General features: G+C 44.8%; 1 protein-coding gene across 1 annotated transcript in view; it reads right to left on the bottom strand.

The window, feature by feature from the left end:
* LOC102462381 (protein FRA10AC1 homolog) overlaps positions 1–20,122 on the bottom strand; it is a 95,436-nt gene that overhangs the window by 52,297 nt on the left and 23,017 nt on the right. Inside the window, exons 5-7 of the mRNA XM_075935153.1 lie at positions 15,827–15,903; positions 14,802–14,885; positions 14,183–14,267 (exon numbers count right to left, since the gene is read on the bottom strand). Coding sequence (XP_075791268.1) covers positions 14,183–14,267; positions 14,802–14,885; positions 15,827–15,903 — 246 coding nt within the window. The remainder of the gene's footprint in view (positions 1–14,182; positions 14,268–14,801; positions 14,886–15,826; positions 15,904–20,122) is intronic.

Below are 20,122 nucleotides of genomic sequence, written 5' to 3'. Positions count from 1 at the left end.
AGTGAAATTTAAGGGATTGATTTACGTTCTTTAAACCTCAGAATGGTCTGGTATCTGCCTAACTGAAATGTAGAATAGTAATAGATATGTACCCGTGTTAGTCTGGTCTAGCTGAAACAAATAACAGGACTATGTAGCACTTTAAAGATTAACAAGATGGTTTAGGTGACGAGCTTTCGTGGGCCAGACCCACTTCCTCAGACCTTTGGTATATATGGTCGTGCCAATTTTCTTCCACAATTTGATCTGAGGAAGTGGGTCTGGCCCACGAAAGCTCATCACCTAATAAACCATCTTGTTAGTCTTTAAAGTGCTACATAGTCCTGTTTTTTGTTTTAAATTGAAATATAGTAAGGCTATTATTATTCCTTTATAAAAAGCCACAAACTTACAGAGTTAAAGAAAATACAAACTTTACAACAGAGAACAAGATAAATTTGATTTCCAAAAAAATGTATAAGATACAGGAAACATAATTTATGAGAAGAAACAAATACTGGTGAGGAAATAAAATATTTTAAAATAAGTTCCTTTTAAAGAAGGATTTGATGGATGTTTGATGTCAGACAAACAAGTTTGCTTCAAGCAACATGAAAAAAGTTACAAAGCTGAGAGTGGAAGGTTGTTATAAGAGAGAACTGAAGATAGAATATTGAAAAAAAGAAGTAGGGGAGCAAGACTATATAAAGCCGTGGTGTCCAACCAGTTCTGAAGCAGTAACCACTATCGTGATTACTATGTAGTACTACAGTGGATTTAGCCAGATTCAACTTGCCAATTAGCATAAGAACGTAAGAATGACCATACTGGGTCAGACCAAACATCCATCTAGCCCAATATCCTGTCTGCTGACAGTGACTGATGCCAGATGCCCCAGAGGGAGGGAACACAAGAGGTAATCATGTGATCCCTCTCTGGTCATCCATTTCCAGACAAATAAAAGCTAGGGACACCATTCCTACCCATGCTGACTAATAGCCATTGATGGACCTAACCTCCATGAATCTATCTAGCTCTTTTTTGAATCTTGTTACAGTCCTAGTCTTCACAACATCCTCCGGCAAGGAGTTCCACGGGTTGACTGTGCGCTGAGTGAAGAAAAACGTCCTTTTGTTCATTTTAAACTTGCTGCCTATTAATTTCATTTGGTGACCCCTAGTTCTTATATTATAGGAATAAATAAATTACATTTCCTTATTCACTTTTTCCACACCAATCATGATTTTATAGACCTCTATCATATCCCCCCTTAGTCTCCTTTTTTCTAAGCTGCAAAGTCCCCAGTCTTGTTAATCTCTCTTCATATGGGACCCGTTCCAAACCCCTAATAATTTTTCCTGCCCTTTTCTGAACCTTTTCCAATGCCAATACAGGCAGTCCCCAGGTTACGTACAAGATAGGGACTATAGGTTTGTTCTTAAGTTGAATTTGTATGTAAGTCGGAACTGGCTCCAGATTCAGCCGCTGCTGAAACTGATCAGCGGCTGACTACAGGAAGCCCTAGGCAGAGTTGCTCTGCCCCCGGCTTCCTGGAATCAGCCACTGATCAGTTTCAACAGCGGCTGAATCTGGACTCCTGGGACAGAACAGCTGGGGCACTGCCGGGTAGGTCCCCGCAGGACCAACCCGGCAGCACCCCAACTGCTCTACCTCAGGCGTCCCGCAACAAAAGCCTGGTCGGCTGGGGGGGGGGGCGCACTAGCTGCGCCCCTTCCCCCCCAGCAGACCAGGGAGACCCGAGCAAAGCCGCGGAGACACAGAGGTCCCGCCGCCCCTGCGGCTTTGCTCCTGTCTCCCAGCTGGTGCTGGGGAAGTCCCCCCCCCCAGCACAGCAGGGAGACAGGAGCAAAGCCGCAGAGGCGGGGGACCCCGCCACCTGTGCGGCTTTGCTCCGGGGCAAAGGAGCAAAGCCGCACGGGCAGCGGGGTCCCGCCACCTGTGCGGCTTTGCTCGGGTCTCCCTGCTGTGCTGGGGAGTCCCCCCCAGCACACCAGGGAGACCCGGAGCAGCTTTTCTCGGCCCGGAGGACGCGGTGGCGGGACCGCTGCACTCTGGGCGGTCCCGCCGCCCGCGAGCTCCGGGGCGAGAAAAGCCCCGTTCGTAGTCGGATCCGCGTAAGTCGGGGACTGCCTGTATATCTTTTTGAGATGAGATGACCACATCTGTATGCAGAATTCAAGATGTGGACGTACCATGGTTTCATATAGAGGCAATAAGATATTTTCTGTCTTATTCGCTATCCTTTTTTTAATGATTCCTAACATTCTATTTGCTTTTTTGACTGCCGCTGCACATTGAGTGGATGTTTTCAGAGAACTATCCACAATGACCCAAGAGCTCTCTCTTGATTAGCTGTAGCTAAATCAGCCCCCATTATATTCTATGTACAGTTGGGATTATTTTTTCCAATGTGAATTACTTTACATTTAGCAACATTAAATTTCATTTACTATTTTTTTGCCCAGTTACTTAGTTTTGTGAGATCTTTTTGAAGCTTTTCAGTATGCTTTGGTGTTAACTATCTTGTGCCACATAGTTCAAGCCAACCAGCCATACTCAGCCAGCCAAACAGTAACATGTGGCTAGTGTGTTGAACACCACAGAGGTAGTTTTAACAGGGAGCACCAGGATCCCAAATTTGATGTGGAAAGATGGAAGCCAATAAAGTGCTGAAGTTAAAAGCACTGCTTAATTATTCTATGTACTGCATGCTCCTCCTTCATTCATTCAAAATCTTTACCTAAAATGAAACTTTCCCAAGTAAACGTCTAGTTATCCATGTGGACCACATTACAAAGAAAAGAATTAGGAGCCAAAAGGTTGCTGGGTTTAAGTCAGGATGACCCACTTATTCAGAGTGTGATTGTGGACAAGTCATTTGAGCTCTTTGAACTCAAGTTGAAAACTGGGCAGAATCACATAACCAATAATCAGGTGTTACCCTACTTACATACATCATTAAAAAGATTCTTAACACTGCCTGGTGTTTTTTTCTGAAGGTCAAAGCTTTCCACCAATTCCATTTTCAGACATATGGAATTCAAGACTATGTACCATTTGAACAAAAATATTTTGAACTAATATTAACTGGAAAATCATGCAACTTATATAGAAAATATTAGGCTCCATATTATTCTATTTATGCTGACAATTTAAGTAAGGAACATCTTGTGCTTGGCTCACTCAGCCATCTGCAGTGTTGTCTGAAGTTAGTTTTACTTGAGACACTGATACGTCAATCTAGCATATGTAAATCAACTGCATAATGTGGTAATTATATTAAATAACTGTTCACTAAACGAGAACAGAAAAAAAGTTTTTAAATTGAGTGTCACTGAAGAATCCTATATTCCATGGGTTTTAATTTGTTTTTAAATAATTTGTACAATGTAGTGTACTGTTGCCTATTTAATAAAACTGAAGAAAGTTGTCTCCAGATAAATTCTGCAGCAGTAAAATGTTTGCAGTGTTGTTGTAGCCTTTTGGTGCCAGGATATGAGAGAGAAAGGGTAGATGATGTAGCATCTTTTATTGGTGATGCTATTCTATTCATATTCTGCTGGTGAAATAAAGCTTGACTGTGACCACTCAAATCCCAAGATTAAAATTTTGTTCTCCATTCATGTAAAAAACTTTCATTGATTTTACTGAATATTCTCGAACAAACTGTGACAAGCTTTGAACTAAAGCCTGCTTTTAGTTGAATTTTCAGAAGCAGAGTTCAGGACTACTATGTTATTACTTCACGGTTTGCTGACCCAAGTGTTTTGTGCAACAATTGAGAGGCTACAGGATTATCTTCCTACCTAGCATTTAGTTCAGGGATGGACAATTTTGGAAAGGGGGAGCCACTTCACAAATTTCCAAAATGGCTGTGAGCCAACCTGGAAGGGTCGGGGTTGAGAACTACCCTGCTGGGAGCTTTGCTTGGCCAGGGATCCCTGCCCCCTGACTTCTGGACAATGGAAGGGACCTGGAACAGATGGGAGAGTGCTGGGGGAATTGTCTGGGATGGAGTCTTAGAATTCACATAATATGGCTGGTAGCTCCTGGCCCCACTACTAACCTGTTGCCTGGCAGCTGTCTGGCAGGCACAAGCCCTTTGAATAGAAGCAGTTGAAAGGACTCATGCATCTCCAGCTCCCAGGCAATGCGCTAGGGCAGGGGTCAGCAACTTTTCAGAGGTGGAGTGCTGAGATTTGACTTATTCGCCTCTATGTACGGGTCCAAGTGCCGGTAATACTTTTAAACATCAATAATAGTCCTACTTAAAAAAGCTTCATTAATAAATAAATAGAGATGCAGATCTTACCTTTTAGTGCAAGGGTCAGCAACCTTTCAGAAGTGGCACACTGAGATTTAACTTATTCATGGATCTATGAGCCAGGGGAAAAGAGGGACGTGGGGAGGCAAGGGCAGGCTGGGTGTGATGACCTTATTTTCTCAACTACAGTAAAGTCTCAGTTATCCAACTTTCACTATCCGACCTTCCATTTTATCCGATGGTGCTGCCTGTCACGTGACGGCATGGGGCTCCAGGGACACTTCAGACCACAATGGCATGCAGCGTGGGCTCGGCAACCCTACCTCCCTACCCCACACCTGGGGCAGCTCACGCCCATGCTGCGGACTCACCTGGCGCTCAGGTATGCTGGGCCCGTGTCCCACTCAGGGCCCAATCCTGGCCGTCCTGCCACGTTAGCGGCTCCGCTTTTAGGAGCAGGCCTGGATCCGGCTGGAGCAAGCAGGGAGTCCGGGCCAAGGCAGGAAGGGAAGGGGGGGGGTGTGGCGAGAGGAGGCAGGAACGCCAGGGCCTTGGGCTCATCCGGGCGAGAAAGAGGAAGGGGAAGGCTGGGGGAGGGGAGGAGCGAGGGAGCTGCACCCCTTTGGAGCGAGCCCGGCTCCCAGTCGGAGCAAGCAGGGAGTCCGAGCCGAGGCAGGAAGGGAAGGGGAGGTGGTGGTGAGGGGAGGCAGGAGCGCAGGCCCTTGGGCATGTCCAGGCAGACCGGAGTCCAGGCCGAGGCAGGAAGGGCGGGGGGGGGGAGGGCGGAGGAATGATGAGGGGAGGGGTCGCCACTGGGCTGAGGAGAGGCAGGAGCGCTGAGGCCTTGGGCATGCCCAGGAGGCCCGGGGGAGGAGGGAAGAAGAGGAAGGGGGAGGACATGGTGTCCGGAATCCGCCGGGGAGGGGGCAGCGCACGCGCCAACCGCCCCCGAGACAAAGAGCAGAGCCTGCTTGGGAGGCTCCCTCCCGCCCCCAGCTGCCGCTACCATCCCTATTATTCGACATTTCCGGTTATCCGACCATCCTCCAGTCCCGTTTAGGTCAGATAACCAAGACTTTACTGTATCTGCAACTAGTGAGAACGGTTTAATTTAAATTATGAAACAGAGTAAGTGTTTCAACTTTCTCATGTTAGTTTATCAAACTTCATTTTCAATAAAGTAAAATATTATGCCCAACACAAAACGTTTCAATGTTTTCTTTATATATAGCAGGGGCGGAGAACCCTTTTTGGATTGGAGGTCACCGACCCACAGAAAAATCAATTGGGGACCACAAAAGTGAAAAGCAAAAAAACTCCTCCAAAAACCTCCAATGCTCACTGATGTGGCCCCAGCTGGGACATCTCACTCCTCTGCTGTCCCAACCTCATGGGGTGAGGAAATGTGAAGGGGGAACTGAGATTCAGGGCTCCCCATAGACTAGATTTACTTTTCTGGGGTTAGAGGATTTTATGGACTTCCTTAGGCTCTGGGGTAGGGACAAAAATGAGAGGTACAGTATATGACACAGGGCTGCCAGCAAGTAGGATAGGGATGAGGTATAGGATCTGGGAAGGAGGTGGGGTGCAGAAGTAGGCTGGGACTAGGGTGTTTGGCCAGGTGAAGGGAGCAGGAACAAGGGAAAGTGCAGTGTGTGGCCAGGACAGAGGGTGAAGGAACAATGTGGATAAAGGAGCAGGGTGGGATGTCTGGCCAGGAAAGAGGGTGCAAGAACAGGGGAGGGTGTCAGAGCAAGCTGGGGGTACCAGGTCTTGGCGGGGAGGGAAGTGAGGAGCTTGGGTGGGGAGGGATCTGGGCATGAGGGGGAACCTTACCTGGCTTTGTGCCCCCTTGCAGCAACGGCTGCAGTCATGCTGTCCAGCCACCCCGGAGGGTGCCATGCTGCCACGGCAGCCACACGATCCGGGGCCAACATGGAGGCTGGAGGCACCACTGCCGTGGCCACGTGGTCCAGGGCCAGCCCCAGAGGCTGGAGGGGCTGCAGCTATGCAGCCCCAGAATGTATGGCTGCAGCAGCAGCACCTCCAGCCTCTGAGGCTGGCCCCAGACTGCATGGCCTCCGTGCTGCCTCCTCCGACCGCAGCCTAACCTGCTGCAGGGAGGAGGGAGCATGCTCCAGCAACTGTGTGGGGGAGGGGTGGAGCTGTGCTTCCTCCTCCATGCTGCTGAAAATTGGCAGGTGTACCATGAGTGCTGTAGATTGCCGACCCCTGCACTAGGGGGTGGGGCCTGGAACTGCCTCGTGGGCTGGATCTGGCCCGGTGAGAGGTTTTTGCCTACTCTTGTTTTAGATGCAAGGCATCACAGTAATATTCACATGTGCCATTTAAAAATATAGCTCAATGGTTAAAAAGTGTCCCAGTCTGAAAAGTGTATGAGGCAAAAAAACTTTGGGGTGGAAATATCAACTGAATTTGCCATGCATTTGTGCATATTTACTGGCTGTGCAGTCAGAATAAAGGATCATTTTGCCAAATTTGTATATTTGTTATCTCATAGAGTCCCTCAATCAGTCCACCAATCACTGAGTTATCCATGCTCACGTGTATTATTAAAAACTTAAAACAACAACAAATAGACTAGTAGAACCTTAAAGACTAATAAAACATGTAGATGGTATCATTAACTTTTGTGGGCACAACCCACTTCTTCAGATGACAGGAATATTAGAAGTCCAGATCCAAGAATAAATACAGGAAGGGAGAGGTAGAAAAAAAGAGAAAAAAGGAGGGAGGGAAAAAAAGAGAGACAACCAGAGTTGTCTGGTTCAAATAGTTACAAGAGGCCGATAAGAACAATTAGCACCTCCATTGTTTGTTTGGTTGGTTGGTTAAGTCATTAGGATTTGAAAGGTAATGTGTGAGCCAGCTGATGTCCCTCTTCATATCATTTTCATAAGAATTAAACTTGTGAATGAAGTTAAGTTCCAACTCTTCTCTGTGAATTTGGCTTGTGGAATTGGCCTAAAACAAAATGGTGACTTGGAGATCCATTAATGAGTGTCCAGGCAGATTAAAGTGTTTTCCAACATGTATTATGTATTGCCTTTTCGGATATCTGATTTTCTGTCTATTAATTCTTTCCGTAGAGACTGTCCAGTTTGGCCAATATACAATGCAGTAAGGCAATTTTGGTATTTGATTGCATAGATCACATTAGTGTTCAGTTAAATGAGCCTCTGATTTGGTGGCTGATGTGGTTATGTCCAGTGATGAAATTGCTAGTGTAGATGGCACTGGGACCAATTGCAGGGGTGCATTCCTGGATGCTTATGATGGAGGTATGCTGCATGGTTACTGAAAACAATTTGTTTGAGGTTAGGGAGTTGCCTGTAGGAGAGAATTGGCCTTTCCCCAAGGCCTCTGAGAGAGAGAGAGAGAGAGGGGTCATTTTCCAGGATAGGTTGTAGATTGTTGATAATGCATTGCAGGGGTTTAAATTGTGGACTGTAGGTGATGACAAGTGGAATTCTGTTGTTTTCTCTTTTGGGCCTGTCTTGAAGTAGTTCATGTCTGGGTACTGTATTGGCTCTGTTGATCTGTTTTTTCACTTCTTTGGGTAGGTATTTCAGTATTAAGAATGCTCTATATAGATCCTATAGGTTTTTGTCTTTGTCTGTGGGATTGGAGCAAATCCGGTTGTATCTTAGGGCTTGACTGCATACAATAGATTGAGAAATGTGTCTGGGATGGAAGCTACAGGCATGAAGGTAAGTGTAGCGGTTGGTAGATTTCTGGTATAAGGTGGTGGAAATTTGTCCATCAATTAATTATACTGTAGTGTCAAGGAAATGGCTCTCTTGTGTGGACTTATCCAGGCTGAGGTTGATGGTGGGGTGGAAGTTGTTGAAATCGCTGTGAAATTCTTTAATTGTCTCTTTCCCGTGGGTCCATATGATGAAGATGTTATCAATGTAGCACAAATAGAGTAAAGCTGTTACAGTAAGTAGAGGGAGAGAGAGCTGAGGAAATGTTGTTCAAGGTCAGCCATAAAAATGTTGGCATATTGTGGTGCCATGCGGGTGCCCATGGCTATGCCGCTGGCTTGAAGATACAAATTGTCTCCAAATCGGAAGTAGTTATGGGTGAGGACAAAGTTGCAGAGCTATGTAACCAGGTTTGCAGTGCTGTCATCGGGGATGGTGTTCCTGATAGCCTGTAATCCGTCTTCATGTGGAGTAAAGAGCTTCTACATCCATGGTGGCCAGGATGGAGTTTTCAGGAACATTACTGATGTTTTGTAGTTTCCTCAGGAAGTCGGTGGTGTCTCGAAGATAGCTAGGAGTACTAGTAGCATAGGGTCTGAGAAGAGAGTCAATATAGCTAGGTAATCCTGTTGTAAGTGTCCCAATGCTTCAGATGATGGGTCATCCAGGATTTCCAGGTTTGTGTTTCTTGGGTAGCAGACAGAAAACTCCTGGTCAGGGGGATTTTGGGGGGGGGGGAGGGGCAGGGGTGTTAGTGTAAATTTGGTCCTGCGCAGCATCAGGGAGCTTCATGAACAGTTGTTTCAGAGTTGTTGGGGTTTTGGGGGGGGGGGGTTGGTATTCTTTAGTGGGATCACAAGAGAGAGGCTTGTAGAATCTGTTGTTGGTGAGTTGTCTGGTCATCTCCTGTTCATAACCTGTTCTGTTCATGATGACTACAGCACCCCCTTTGTCAGCTTCTTTGATTATGAGGTTAGAATTGTTTTTGAAGCTGTGTATACCAGTGAGTTCTGCATGACTGAGGTTATATATAATAAATGATGTTATTTGCTGACAATGTCAGCTCGAGCACGTTTGTGGAAGCAGTCAATGTAGAAGTCAAGACTCTCATTATGACCTTTAGTAGGGATCCACATACAAGCCTTCCTCTTGTGGGATTTGCAGGGGGAGTTGCAAGGTCAGTGTATTGTACATCAGTGTGTTGGAAATATTCCTTTAGGCGGAGGCAGTGAAAATAGGATTCCAGGTCTCCACAGAACTGAATCATATTCATAGGTGTGGTGGGACAGAATGAGAGTCCTCTAGATAGGACAGATTCCTCTGATGGGCTAAGAGAGCGGTTGGATAGATTGACAATGTTGCTAGGTGTGTTGAAAGTATCAGGAACGAGAGATCCTGAGGCATGTAGGAATTTGGATAGCTTATTGTCGTTTTTCTTCTGAAGGGAGATGAAGTGATCCTTATAAGTGGTTTGTTTCATTTTACTAAAGTCTGGAAAAGATGAAGTGTGTGTGGAAGCTTGATTTTTTATCACAGTTTCTAATGTTGAAAGCTCTTCCTTGATTTTCTTCTGTTTGTTATATAGAATGCTGATAAGAGTTTCTTTGCGAAAATGTGGCATAATCTCTGGGTGTAATCTGTGGGATATGTAAATTGCAGTGGATTTTTCACCCTCAGTCTCTTAGGTATGATGTTCATCTGTTTGCACTTGGAAAGAAAGATGATGTCTGTTTGGATCTGTGCGAGTTTCGTGGTATAGTTGATGGATTTCCACTCCATATGGCTGAATGCAGTGCCTTGCATGTTCAAAAGCTTCAGAGTGGTAGCCAAGTTAAACTATGTCTAGATTACAGAGCTTTATTGGAAAAAGGTACACAAATTGAACTTCGCAATTTGTGTACCTTTTTCCAATAGTTTTATCGGAAGAGGCTTTTCCGATATTTGGCCTGTCTACACTGGGCCAAATTTCAGAAAAACCTCCTCTTCCAGAAGAGCCCTTCTTCCTCGTGGCACGAGGAAGACACAATTTCCAAAAGAGCGTATCTGCTCTTCAACAAAAAATGTCAGAAGAACAGACGTGTTCCCCCCGTTTTACGGGAAAACTCCGTAGTCTAGACATAGCCTTAGTCTGTAACAGGAAAAACTTAAAAAACAGCAAATAGCCTAGTAGCACCTTAAAAACTAACAAAACATGTAGATGGTATAATGAGCTTTTGAGAGCACAATCCACTTATTTAGAGGACAGGAGTATTAGAAAGGAGGAAAAAAAGAGAAAAAAGGAGGGGAGGAAAAAAAAGAGAGACAGTGAGTAAATGGTTCAAATAGTTACAAGAGGCTGATAAGAACAATTGTGTGTGTGCACAAGGCAAATGTATTTGAAGAGTGATTTAAAAAAATAATACTGAGTAAGCTGAAACATCAACAACAAAGGTGAACTTAACAGAAAAATAAGAAATTACATTAGTCTTATCTAGTAAGGATGGTCTAGTAAGAATCAAGAAACCAAAGTCAACATCAATAGTAGGTATATAGAATCCCAGTTAATCAGCTAACCAGTTAAATGTTTAACAGGTTAAACAATTAAGCAGGATCCCATGTGGGGGAGCCAGCATCCCGAAGCACGACAGGACCGGCTTCTGCTCCCAGCTCTCCTGCGCGCAGGGCGGTCAGCTTCTGCTCGCAGCTGCCCTGCGCGTGAGGCAGCCAGCTCTTGATCCTGGCCCCCCACACGCGGGGCAACCAGCTTCCAAACCCTGAGGGGTTGGAGCAGCCCTCCTTCTGCAGCAGGCTGCTCCTGGGTACCAGTTAACCATTAAGGATGAAGCTTACCAGGTAACCAGTTACCCATTCACATTCCTAAATAACAAAAGACTTTATAGCACTTGATAAAGAAATTCAGGGTATGTCTACACTACCCCGCTAGTTCGAACTAGTGGGGTAATGTAGGCATACCGCACTTACAAATGAAGCCCGGGATTTGAATTTCCCGGGCTTCATTTGCATAAGCGGGGCGCCGCCATTTTTAAAACCCCACTCGTTCGAACCCCGTGCAGCGCGGCTACACGGGGCACGAACTAGGTAGCTCGAACTAGGCTTCCTAGTTCGAACTACCGTTACTCCTCATTCCACGAGGAGTAACGGTAGTACAAACTAGGAAGCCTAGTTCGAACTACCTAGTTCGTGCCCCGTGTAGCCGCGCTGCATGGGGTTCATACGAGCGGGGTTTTAAAAATGGCGGCGCCCCGCTTATGCAAATGAAGCCCGGGAAATTCAAATCCCGGGCTTCATTTGCAAGTGCGGTATGCCTACATTACCCTCCTAGTTCGAACTAGGAGGGTAGTGTAGACATACCCTCAGTGAGGAACTAATAGCAGGTATGCAGATCTCTTGATAAAAAGTGCTATTTCTCTAGCCACAGATAGGGAGCCTTATCCCCAAGAAAGGCACTAAGTGGCAAGTAGTATATTAATCTTTTGATTAATGTTTTGATTAACACAGAAAAAATAAAATGTCAGAGAAATTATGAGGTGAGTCTCAGCACAATCTTTTCATGAAAAAACTGGAGGTAAGATTCTTTACAATGTAGTAGCACTCCAGCCTGAAGTAATGGTTACAAGAGCAAGCACCTTCACATCCAGGAAGTAAAAGAACTGATCCAGCACTTGAAATATGGCCTTGAAAGAACTTTACAAATGAAGCTGAAACTCTGTCTACAGTTTACAATAAAAAAGCCAATGGTAGAGAGTCACAGTGTCCAGGTCAACTGACCTGAGGTAGTGGAGCTGAAACTATGATGCTAAAAATTGCAGCTATTTGAGCCTGGGCTGGAGCCTGGCCTCTGAGACCCTTTGGCTGTGTTTTCCCATCTGAGAAACACACTAAGACATCAGAACAGTGTTTCTGAGGAAGAGTTACATTGCTAGCCAAACACCAATGAAACTAATGCTTGAGCGCAGAGAATGCTCTCCTGGCAGCATAAGGGAATGAGAGAAATAGTCGAAGTGTTATGAAGTCACTTGACAGCCTACAGCCTTCTAAGCAGAAATGGGTGAGGTTCAGGATGGGGGTAAAGGCACACCGCAGCAGCAGCAGCAGCAGAGGCCAGAGCTTTGGGCGCTTTAAATGGCCACCGGAACCCTAGGCAGTGCCGTTCAGGTGATGCTCAGGTCTTGGTGGGAGAGACTAGCACTCAGCCCCTCTCCCTTCACCCAAGACCCCACCCCTTCTGGGAGACCTAAGATGACCCACATGTACTCATTCACCTTGTCCAGGGTCCTAGCAAGTCTGTCACTAGTCCCACTGCTACAGAAGAACTTTGAGTTAGAGAAAGAGCCAGGGATCTCAGATGAGTATCTGGAAGAGGCTGGAGAACTAAGGCTTTCAGGTTCTAGCAGCAGCTATGAACATAATTTGGTCTGGTCCCCCTAAATCTTCCTGGCAATACCAAGGGGAAATAGACATATACATGCAAGCCCTGACTATGCAAAAAAAGAAAGCCACCTCTTCCCCTAGTTGGAATCCTAGTGTCTGGAGCAAATCATGAGTCTGTTTGGGGAAAAGGGAGGAGGGTGGCTTTGGGTTGATTAAGGTAGAAGACAAAGTTACATCTCTCAGAGTGCGAGTCTTGAATCCTGATACACAGGAGTCTTAGGAACTACTAAACTCCAACCAGCCATCCAGTGATTACTATCAGTAACAAGAGCTTGAACCCCAAAAAAGGAATCCAGTCTTGGAACCTAATTAACAGATTGCTGGGGGAGGGAGGGGGAGGAGAGGAGCCCTGAGTGGTCCATAGCTTTTATATAAACCCAGCAGAGGAACAGGAAGTTGTCCAAAAGTGGGATCCACTCAATTCAGAACCATGTGCTTCCTGTTCCTCTGGTTTGACCTCCTGGGACCCCAACCCAATTTGACTTCTGGCATCCGAGTTAGGAATGTTAAATATCGATTAAATAGTTGATTAACCTCATGAATTCTTATCAGTTATTCAACTAATGTATAGCCCCCGAGGGTACTTTGGCCTCACTTCCAAGGAGCCCCTGCCACTCCACGCTGCTACCTCTGTATCAGAGTTTAAAAAACAGCTCCTCTCATGAATCAGCTGCCTGTCACCCTGCGCTGCTGCCTCTGATACAGAGGCGGTAGCACAGGCTGGCAGCAGCCCCTGTCCAGAGGGCTGGTCTGAGTTCCTGGACCCAGCACGAGCTGGAACTAAGCAAGGCCGTCTGCCTGCCTGGCTCCTAATATACTTTAATGCAGAGCTACAGCAGGGTAGGTCCTGGACCTGGTGCAAGCCGGGACTGAGCCAAGCTGCTGGACAGCCTGCTAAAAAATGTACTGGGGGGGGCCGGTGGGGGGAGGAATACATGTACTCTATAACATTAACTGATAAGCTTTTGCTTATCAGTCAATCAGCTAATCAACTAGACTATTACATCCCTAATCTGAGTTGTGGTCCTAATATCTGGTTTGTCTCTTATCACTTGGTATTCCAAACCAGCATAACTGACTCCCAATTCATGGTTCTGATCAAGTTTGTCTCCTGCCTTTGACCCCCTGGTATCCTGACCTAGGCTGACTCTTGTTACAGATTCATGGTTCTACCCTCAAATTCGTCTCCTCCTCCTGATCTTGGTATCCTGATCTAAATGACTTGACTCCCATCCCATAACCACTTGGTATGGCCATGACACCTGAAAAAGTCTTGCTGCACCACAATAGATAACAAACACAAGAAATAAGATACTGGGCATAATAATTAAAGATATAAAAGAAAACCATAAAATGAGTTCAAGGGAGACAGATTTTTTTCTGAAGGTGGAAGGGATTGAGGGATATGACAAATGTAGGACGATGAGCTAAAGATCAATCAAAAAACCAGGAAAGGCATCTTAAATATTTTTCTGTTGCTTAAGGTCTTAAGACAATTCATTCTGCAATAGACAAATTTAGGGCCATATTTTGCAGACATTTACTATGAATAGTCCCACTGAATTCAACATAGGGAGTGTTTGCAGGACCAGCTCTTAGTGCAGTATCCTCTATCGATATCTGTTCACGTTCAGTACAACACTCCTTGCAATGTCACAATACACAATTTGGTGTCACAGGGTGGCAATTTTTAAATTAAAATGTTGCTTAACAAAGAACATATTTGACAATCAAAAAGATTTATGAATTTTAAATGTACCTTGTTCTCTTTGTATCTTGTCAGATCTGCTATGCAGTACTCTTTGAATAATTTATCATAGTATTTCTTTGCAAGTCTCTTTTCCCTATAACCAGAAAGATAATATTATTGATTATTCATATGGAACACAGAGTTAGATCAAATAATATAAACCTTAATACATAGTTAGGGTATTAACAGGACAGGAGCACTGCAGTTATGCTTTCTCTAATGAATACAAGTTGTAGTGGTAAAAATAAAACAACATTTAAAAAAAAATAAACAGCTTGATGAGAGTAACTGCCATGAAACTGTTTTAGTTTCCCTTAAAAATATACACTTAAGAATATATTTAAATCACAAACTGGAAGCATAAATTTGAGGTTGTATTCTTTTTAGAGGTTTTGAATAATAGTTTAGTTCTCTCTTCGGAAATGAGCAATAGTTTATTCAGTTATGTGTAATCAGTTCATTTCGACACAGAGTTGTATTACTGTATATTGCAAGCTTTTTTCATTTTTTAAATCTATCAAGAGTTCAAAGCAACAACAGAAAATATGCAAGGTAATTTTTAATGAATTCAGAAAAAAGATAAATACAAAATGATCTAAAAGTCATGTCTTCTTATAGCCCAAGTTACCAATTCATGTCCACTGTATCTTCCTCTTTCCACAGGAATCTATAGTTTTCTCTTACAACATCAAGGTCTGTCTTGTCATTTGCTCTGTGAAAGGGTACATTTCTCTTAAAAAGCACGTCTAGTATTAAAATGAAATCTTACAGTAGCAGAAACAAAATAATCAGATCATACAGAAAATGCTGGTAGTTTAGAATTGCTTGTTTTATTTATTGAGTGGGACATACTGAACATAACAAATATCATAAACTGACTTTTTTCCTAAAAGAATAAAATGCTCCTGGCAGAACAGGAAGAGACTTTGTGCGCTTCCCTGCCCCCAAGCCCTGACTGACTTTGGTTAGGGGGTAGCACGCGAAGTTTCCTCTGCCCTGCCCCCACCCTGCAAGGAATGTGCAGCGCTCCTGGCAGGGCGGGAAAAGACTTCATGCGTTTCCCTGCCCCTAAGCCCTGATTGGCCTGGAGGCAGAAGGGGGAGCACGCAAAGTCACCTCCCACCGGCAGGGGTATGGGCGCCTGGGGAAATCGCTGGAGGGGGCAAAGGTGCTTCCCCACCCCCAGATGAATCATGGTCTGTGGGTGGGGAAGCAGGGAAATATTCTGGCCCTGCCCACTCCGCTTGAGGCACCTCCCCTTCCAATGCAGCCCAGAATCACTTCAATAATTTCTGAAGTGGCCCCCAGCAAAAAATTATTGCCCATCTCTGTTTTAGATGCACCCACCATATGCTATCTTTCAATCCACATAACACATAAATGAGAACTCCCAACTGAATTTCATTTAACTTTTCAGGAATAGATACAAATTGTGCAGTTAAATCTAGACAGCTAACAATTCTCTGCCTCTAATTCAGATATTTACAACTACCATAGTTGGAACAGTCTTACCAAATGGGTTAATCATTTGGTACACAAATAAATCCCTGGTCACAGAATTAAACACAATATTAATAACTTAAGGAGGAGTTACCCACCATATATTTTAGTGTTTTTATGAAACAGTTAAATATGTTTCCTAGTGGTACTTACCCTGAACGTTGGAAGTCCTCCTTTTTTCCACCATAGTATAAAATGTAGTCATTCACAAACTTTTTATGTCTTGCATACTGAATAAAATAAAACTAAGGAATTCATTTTCAGTGTTCTCTCTCACCCCATGGCTGATTTATCTTGTGTCATACTACCACTATCTCAGTTAAGTAAATTATTACAAAACTATCTACAATAAAGTTATTGCCAAAATTAATTTTAGTGGAAAGAAAGTTTAAATGACAACTTGTTAGAACTTCTATAAATTAAATTTTTAATAAAAGTATTTTTGAGCAGAATTCAAGTTTTAAATCCATTAAAATGCCTTACCTTTATAAAAGATGCATGCAATCTATTGCTATTCAAACTAGAGTTCCATGATACTCGAACTTTGGTTTAAAATATATCTATCATTTTTGCCTGATATAAAATTACTAATGAAATGAAACATTTTATGTCCTTTTAAGTGTCAGTTTAAACATAATAACAAACTATGATACTGAAATTTGTTTAGGACCACAGTATCAAGTTGCAGGAAATTATATTTGTGAGTGTTCAGACAACTCTGTCTTACGGATATAATTTGAAACATTTACTTTGATAAAACAAGGAAAACAAAACAATATAAACAATCAAGTTATTCTGGAATAAGCACTTCCACAAATGGAAATAAAACAGTAAAACAATAATATATATAAAAATGTCTCAAACATTTATGGAACCACAGAACTAGAAATACATTATCTTTTTGGCATGATCTCAAGCCACATGTTACACTGAGTTCAATAAGAAATCATTTCTGTCAACCTTCTGCTTGAACTAAAATCATTTAATAGAAAAATGCTGTGCGTGTATTTTCTCCTAGATGTTTCCAAATGCTAATTCCCTCTAACATGTTATTCTTCAAAAATTCAAGAACTAAATTCAAGAATACAGTTGGGGCCTTTATTTAGCAAAGCTACAACAAGCTATATATATCCTAATGAAGCTGACTTATGCCAAGAAACCCCAGATTCTTTGTCACCATTATCAACCTTGATAATACAGGTTGGCCCTCTCTGGTCTGGCACTCAGCAAGGGAATTTATCAGATAAGGGGAGGTTCCCTGCTACCAGCCAACCTGCCCTCCCCGTTGCTGGCCCCAGCCACCACTCCCACCCCGCTGGGTTGCCGTGCTGCTGCGTCCCCAGGCCTGGCTCCGCTATCAGGGCTGCCACCACTGCTGCATCCCTGGCTCCAGCCCCATTACTGGAAATGCCACAGCTGTCACATCCCTGGCTCTGGCCCAGCTACAGGCAGTCCCCGGGTTACGTACAAGATAGGGACTGTAGGTTTGTTCTTAAGTTGAATTTGTATGTAAGTCGGAACTGGTACATATTGTAGGGGAAACTCTAGCTAAACATTTCTCCAGAGCTCAGTTTTATTCTCCCACACCTCACTTCCCTCAGTCCTTTATTCTCAAGCTGAGGTGTCTGCTGAGAAAAGCCGCTCCGCGTCTCCCTGGTCTGCTGGGGGGAAGCAGCTAGTGCGGGGTTGCCTCACCCCGTTTGTAAGTAGGGATCCAATGTAAGTCGGATCCATGTAACCCGGGGACTGCCTGTATTAGGGCCGTCGCGGCTGCCGCATCCCTGGTCCAAGCTCCACTACCAGGGCCGCCACATCTACGGAATCCCTGGCCCTGCTACTGGGGCTGCCCTACCCTGGTTGCGCTACCAGGGCTCTGGCCCCAGTCCCATCCCCAGCCCCGCTGACTCCAAACCACCAGCCCTCTTGCCACTGGGGCTCCCAGCCACAACTCCCTGGTCCAGAAACATCCGTGGTCCTACAGGTTCACAGATACTGCCGGACCAGAGAGTCCCAGTTTTGGGAGGTCTAACCTATGGTAGCAACTAACTTGCCCTTTCAACAGGAGGAAAAAAATAAGATGGTAGCAGAAGAGAAATTATCCCAGGCAGACAGACTACTTATATAAAGCTTCATGTAAACAACTGAGATAGTAGTACAGCTAACAAATTCTACCATGGCATTTTAAATGCTTGTTTTTACAACCTAAGGCTCATTAGTAACATGCAGATGATTTTAAAGACAAAGATGACATGGCAGGGTTAATTATTTTGGAGGACCACCTAATTGTTATATAAACATAGCTCTCTTAGCTAGTGCTACTGGGTTTTATCTTTTTGGTCAATGGAGTTTCTGGCCTTTAGCCAAGACATCACATAATAAAACATTTATAGCTCAGCCAACTTATACAGCACAAACAAAATACAGGAAATTCCCTGCTCCAAAGCATTCACACTCAGGACAGGAAATGGGTTAACACAGTTCAACTCTGAACATTTCCACCTTACAAACATAATGTATGTGATTTTCCCTTCGTTACGATTTAGGAGAGACAACAGCACAAAGGATGCAGCTGACACACAGATGAAGCAAGACGAAGAAGTTGTAAATGACACAGTTCCATGAGTACTGTAAGTGATGGCATACATAACCATCGAGTAACACATATAAGACTCTAGTCAGACATTTGACAGAAAGCAACAGCACAAATTCATCATGTCTCACTTTTCTAATAATGTATATTAGCAGTTCTCAAACTTTGGGTCAGGAGCCCAAAGCACGCTGTGAGTGACCCCATTTTAATGGGAGTCCCAGCTGGTAGCCGGGGCCACAATTGCTGCTCTGGTTGCTTCAGAAGCCTAGCCGGAGTGGGGGAAGTGGCTGGAAGTCCCAGCCACTCCCTCCTCCCCCCACCCCCCGCCAGGCTTCTGCGCAATCACAGGCTCCTAGCGCCGATCGTGGCCCTGCCTTCCAGCCGCTCCCCGCACCCATGCCAGACTTCCGTCTGGGGCGCAACTGGAAAAATCAGAGAATACCGGACATTGCATATGTCCGGTATTCTCTGATTTTTTTACTGGACAAAGAGCGCAAATACCGGACTGTCCGGTAGAATACTGAACACCTGGCAACCCTAGCTGACCAGTGAGAGTCAATGCAGCTCCAGCAGGAAATAAACCAGCTGCTGATGAGCCAGGCAGCACAGGATCGAGCAACCCTGCAAGAGCTAGTGAACCAGTTAAAGGCCCTGGCCATCCAGATGCATAGTCAAGATGGGACCTGGCCATTACGTGCCAGTTGTTTCTTACAAAAGATGACGGGGGACAATTATTTGGCCTTTTAAAGGACAGCCTTGTGGGAAGCTTGGCCCCAAGATCAGTAGGTCAGCATTTTAGTCCCCTTCCTGAGTGGGGAAGCCCAGAAGATACATTTCAACATGACGGAGGAAGCAGCTTCCGATTACTCCCAGTTGAAAGCTGAGATTCTGGCACGGGCAGGGGTCACAGCAGCTGTAAGAGCTCAAAAGTTCCACAAATGGAAATATTGAGATGACAGAGCACCCATTTATTTGACCTGATCCATCTGGCCCAAAGGTGGCTGCGGCCTGAGACCCACAGCCCAGAGAAGATCATTGTCTTCAACAGGTACATGAGGGGGTTACCATCAGACCTGCGTGAATGGACAGCCAGAATGACCCCTCTACATTTGATGATTTGGCCCTCGTAAAGAGGCAGTTGACAGCTGAAGAACTTACCCAGATCCTCAAGGAGGAGGTGCGTGGAATAAGAGGCCCGCCCCAACCTCAAGGGTCTGCGCTCCTAAAGACTTGGACAGAGAGAAAGGAGGCTGAAGAGCGGCTGGACGTTGCAAAGGAACTTGGGGGCTGAGGGAGAGATGGCCAGGGAGTGAGGCCCAACAGCCCAAAGAATAGGGGGTGTCCCACGCAGGGTACAGGTGTTACACCTGCGGGAGAGTAGGGCATATAGCCCTAAGATAGGCTCAATGGCCTAATATAGAACAGACTATGCAATGTGACCTAGAGAACATGTCAAACCCCCTGGCTATGTCTATACTCACGGCTTCTTGCACGAGAAATATGAAAATGAGACTAAGCGTAGAATATCGCCGAGCCTTATTTGCATACCTAATGAGCCATCATTTTTGCGGAAGAGGCTCTTGTGCCAGAAGGAGCTGTCTACACTGCCTTCTTCTTGCGCAAGAAAAACCCTCTTGCGCAATGCCATTAGTCTTGAAAATGCTGTTATTCCTGAAAATTCAGTGAAAATGAATGGTGTGGAAACCACCGCATTAGTGGATACTGGGAGTGCAGTTATGTTGGTCTCAGGGAAGCTAGTGTGGTGGGACCAGTTGTCCCAAGCCAAGCGCACCGGGATATCTTGTGTATATGGGACGTTAATTATTACCCCACCATCCCTGTGAAGATAGATGTTCAAG

Source organism: Pelodiscus sinensis, chromosome 8, assembly GCF_049634645.1.
Source record: "Pelodiscus sinensis isolate JC-2024 chromosome 8, ASM4963464v1, whole genome shotgun sequence".
NCBI lineage: Eukaryota > Metazoa > Chordata > Testudines > Trionychidae > Pelodiscus > Pelodiscus sinensis.
Note: the sequence above shows the minus strand (reverse complement) of the source record. Positions and strands in the feature narration are given on the sequence as shown.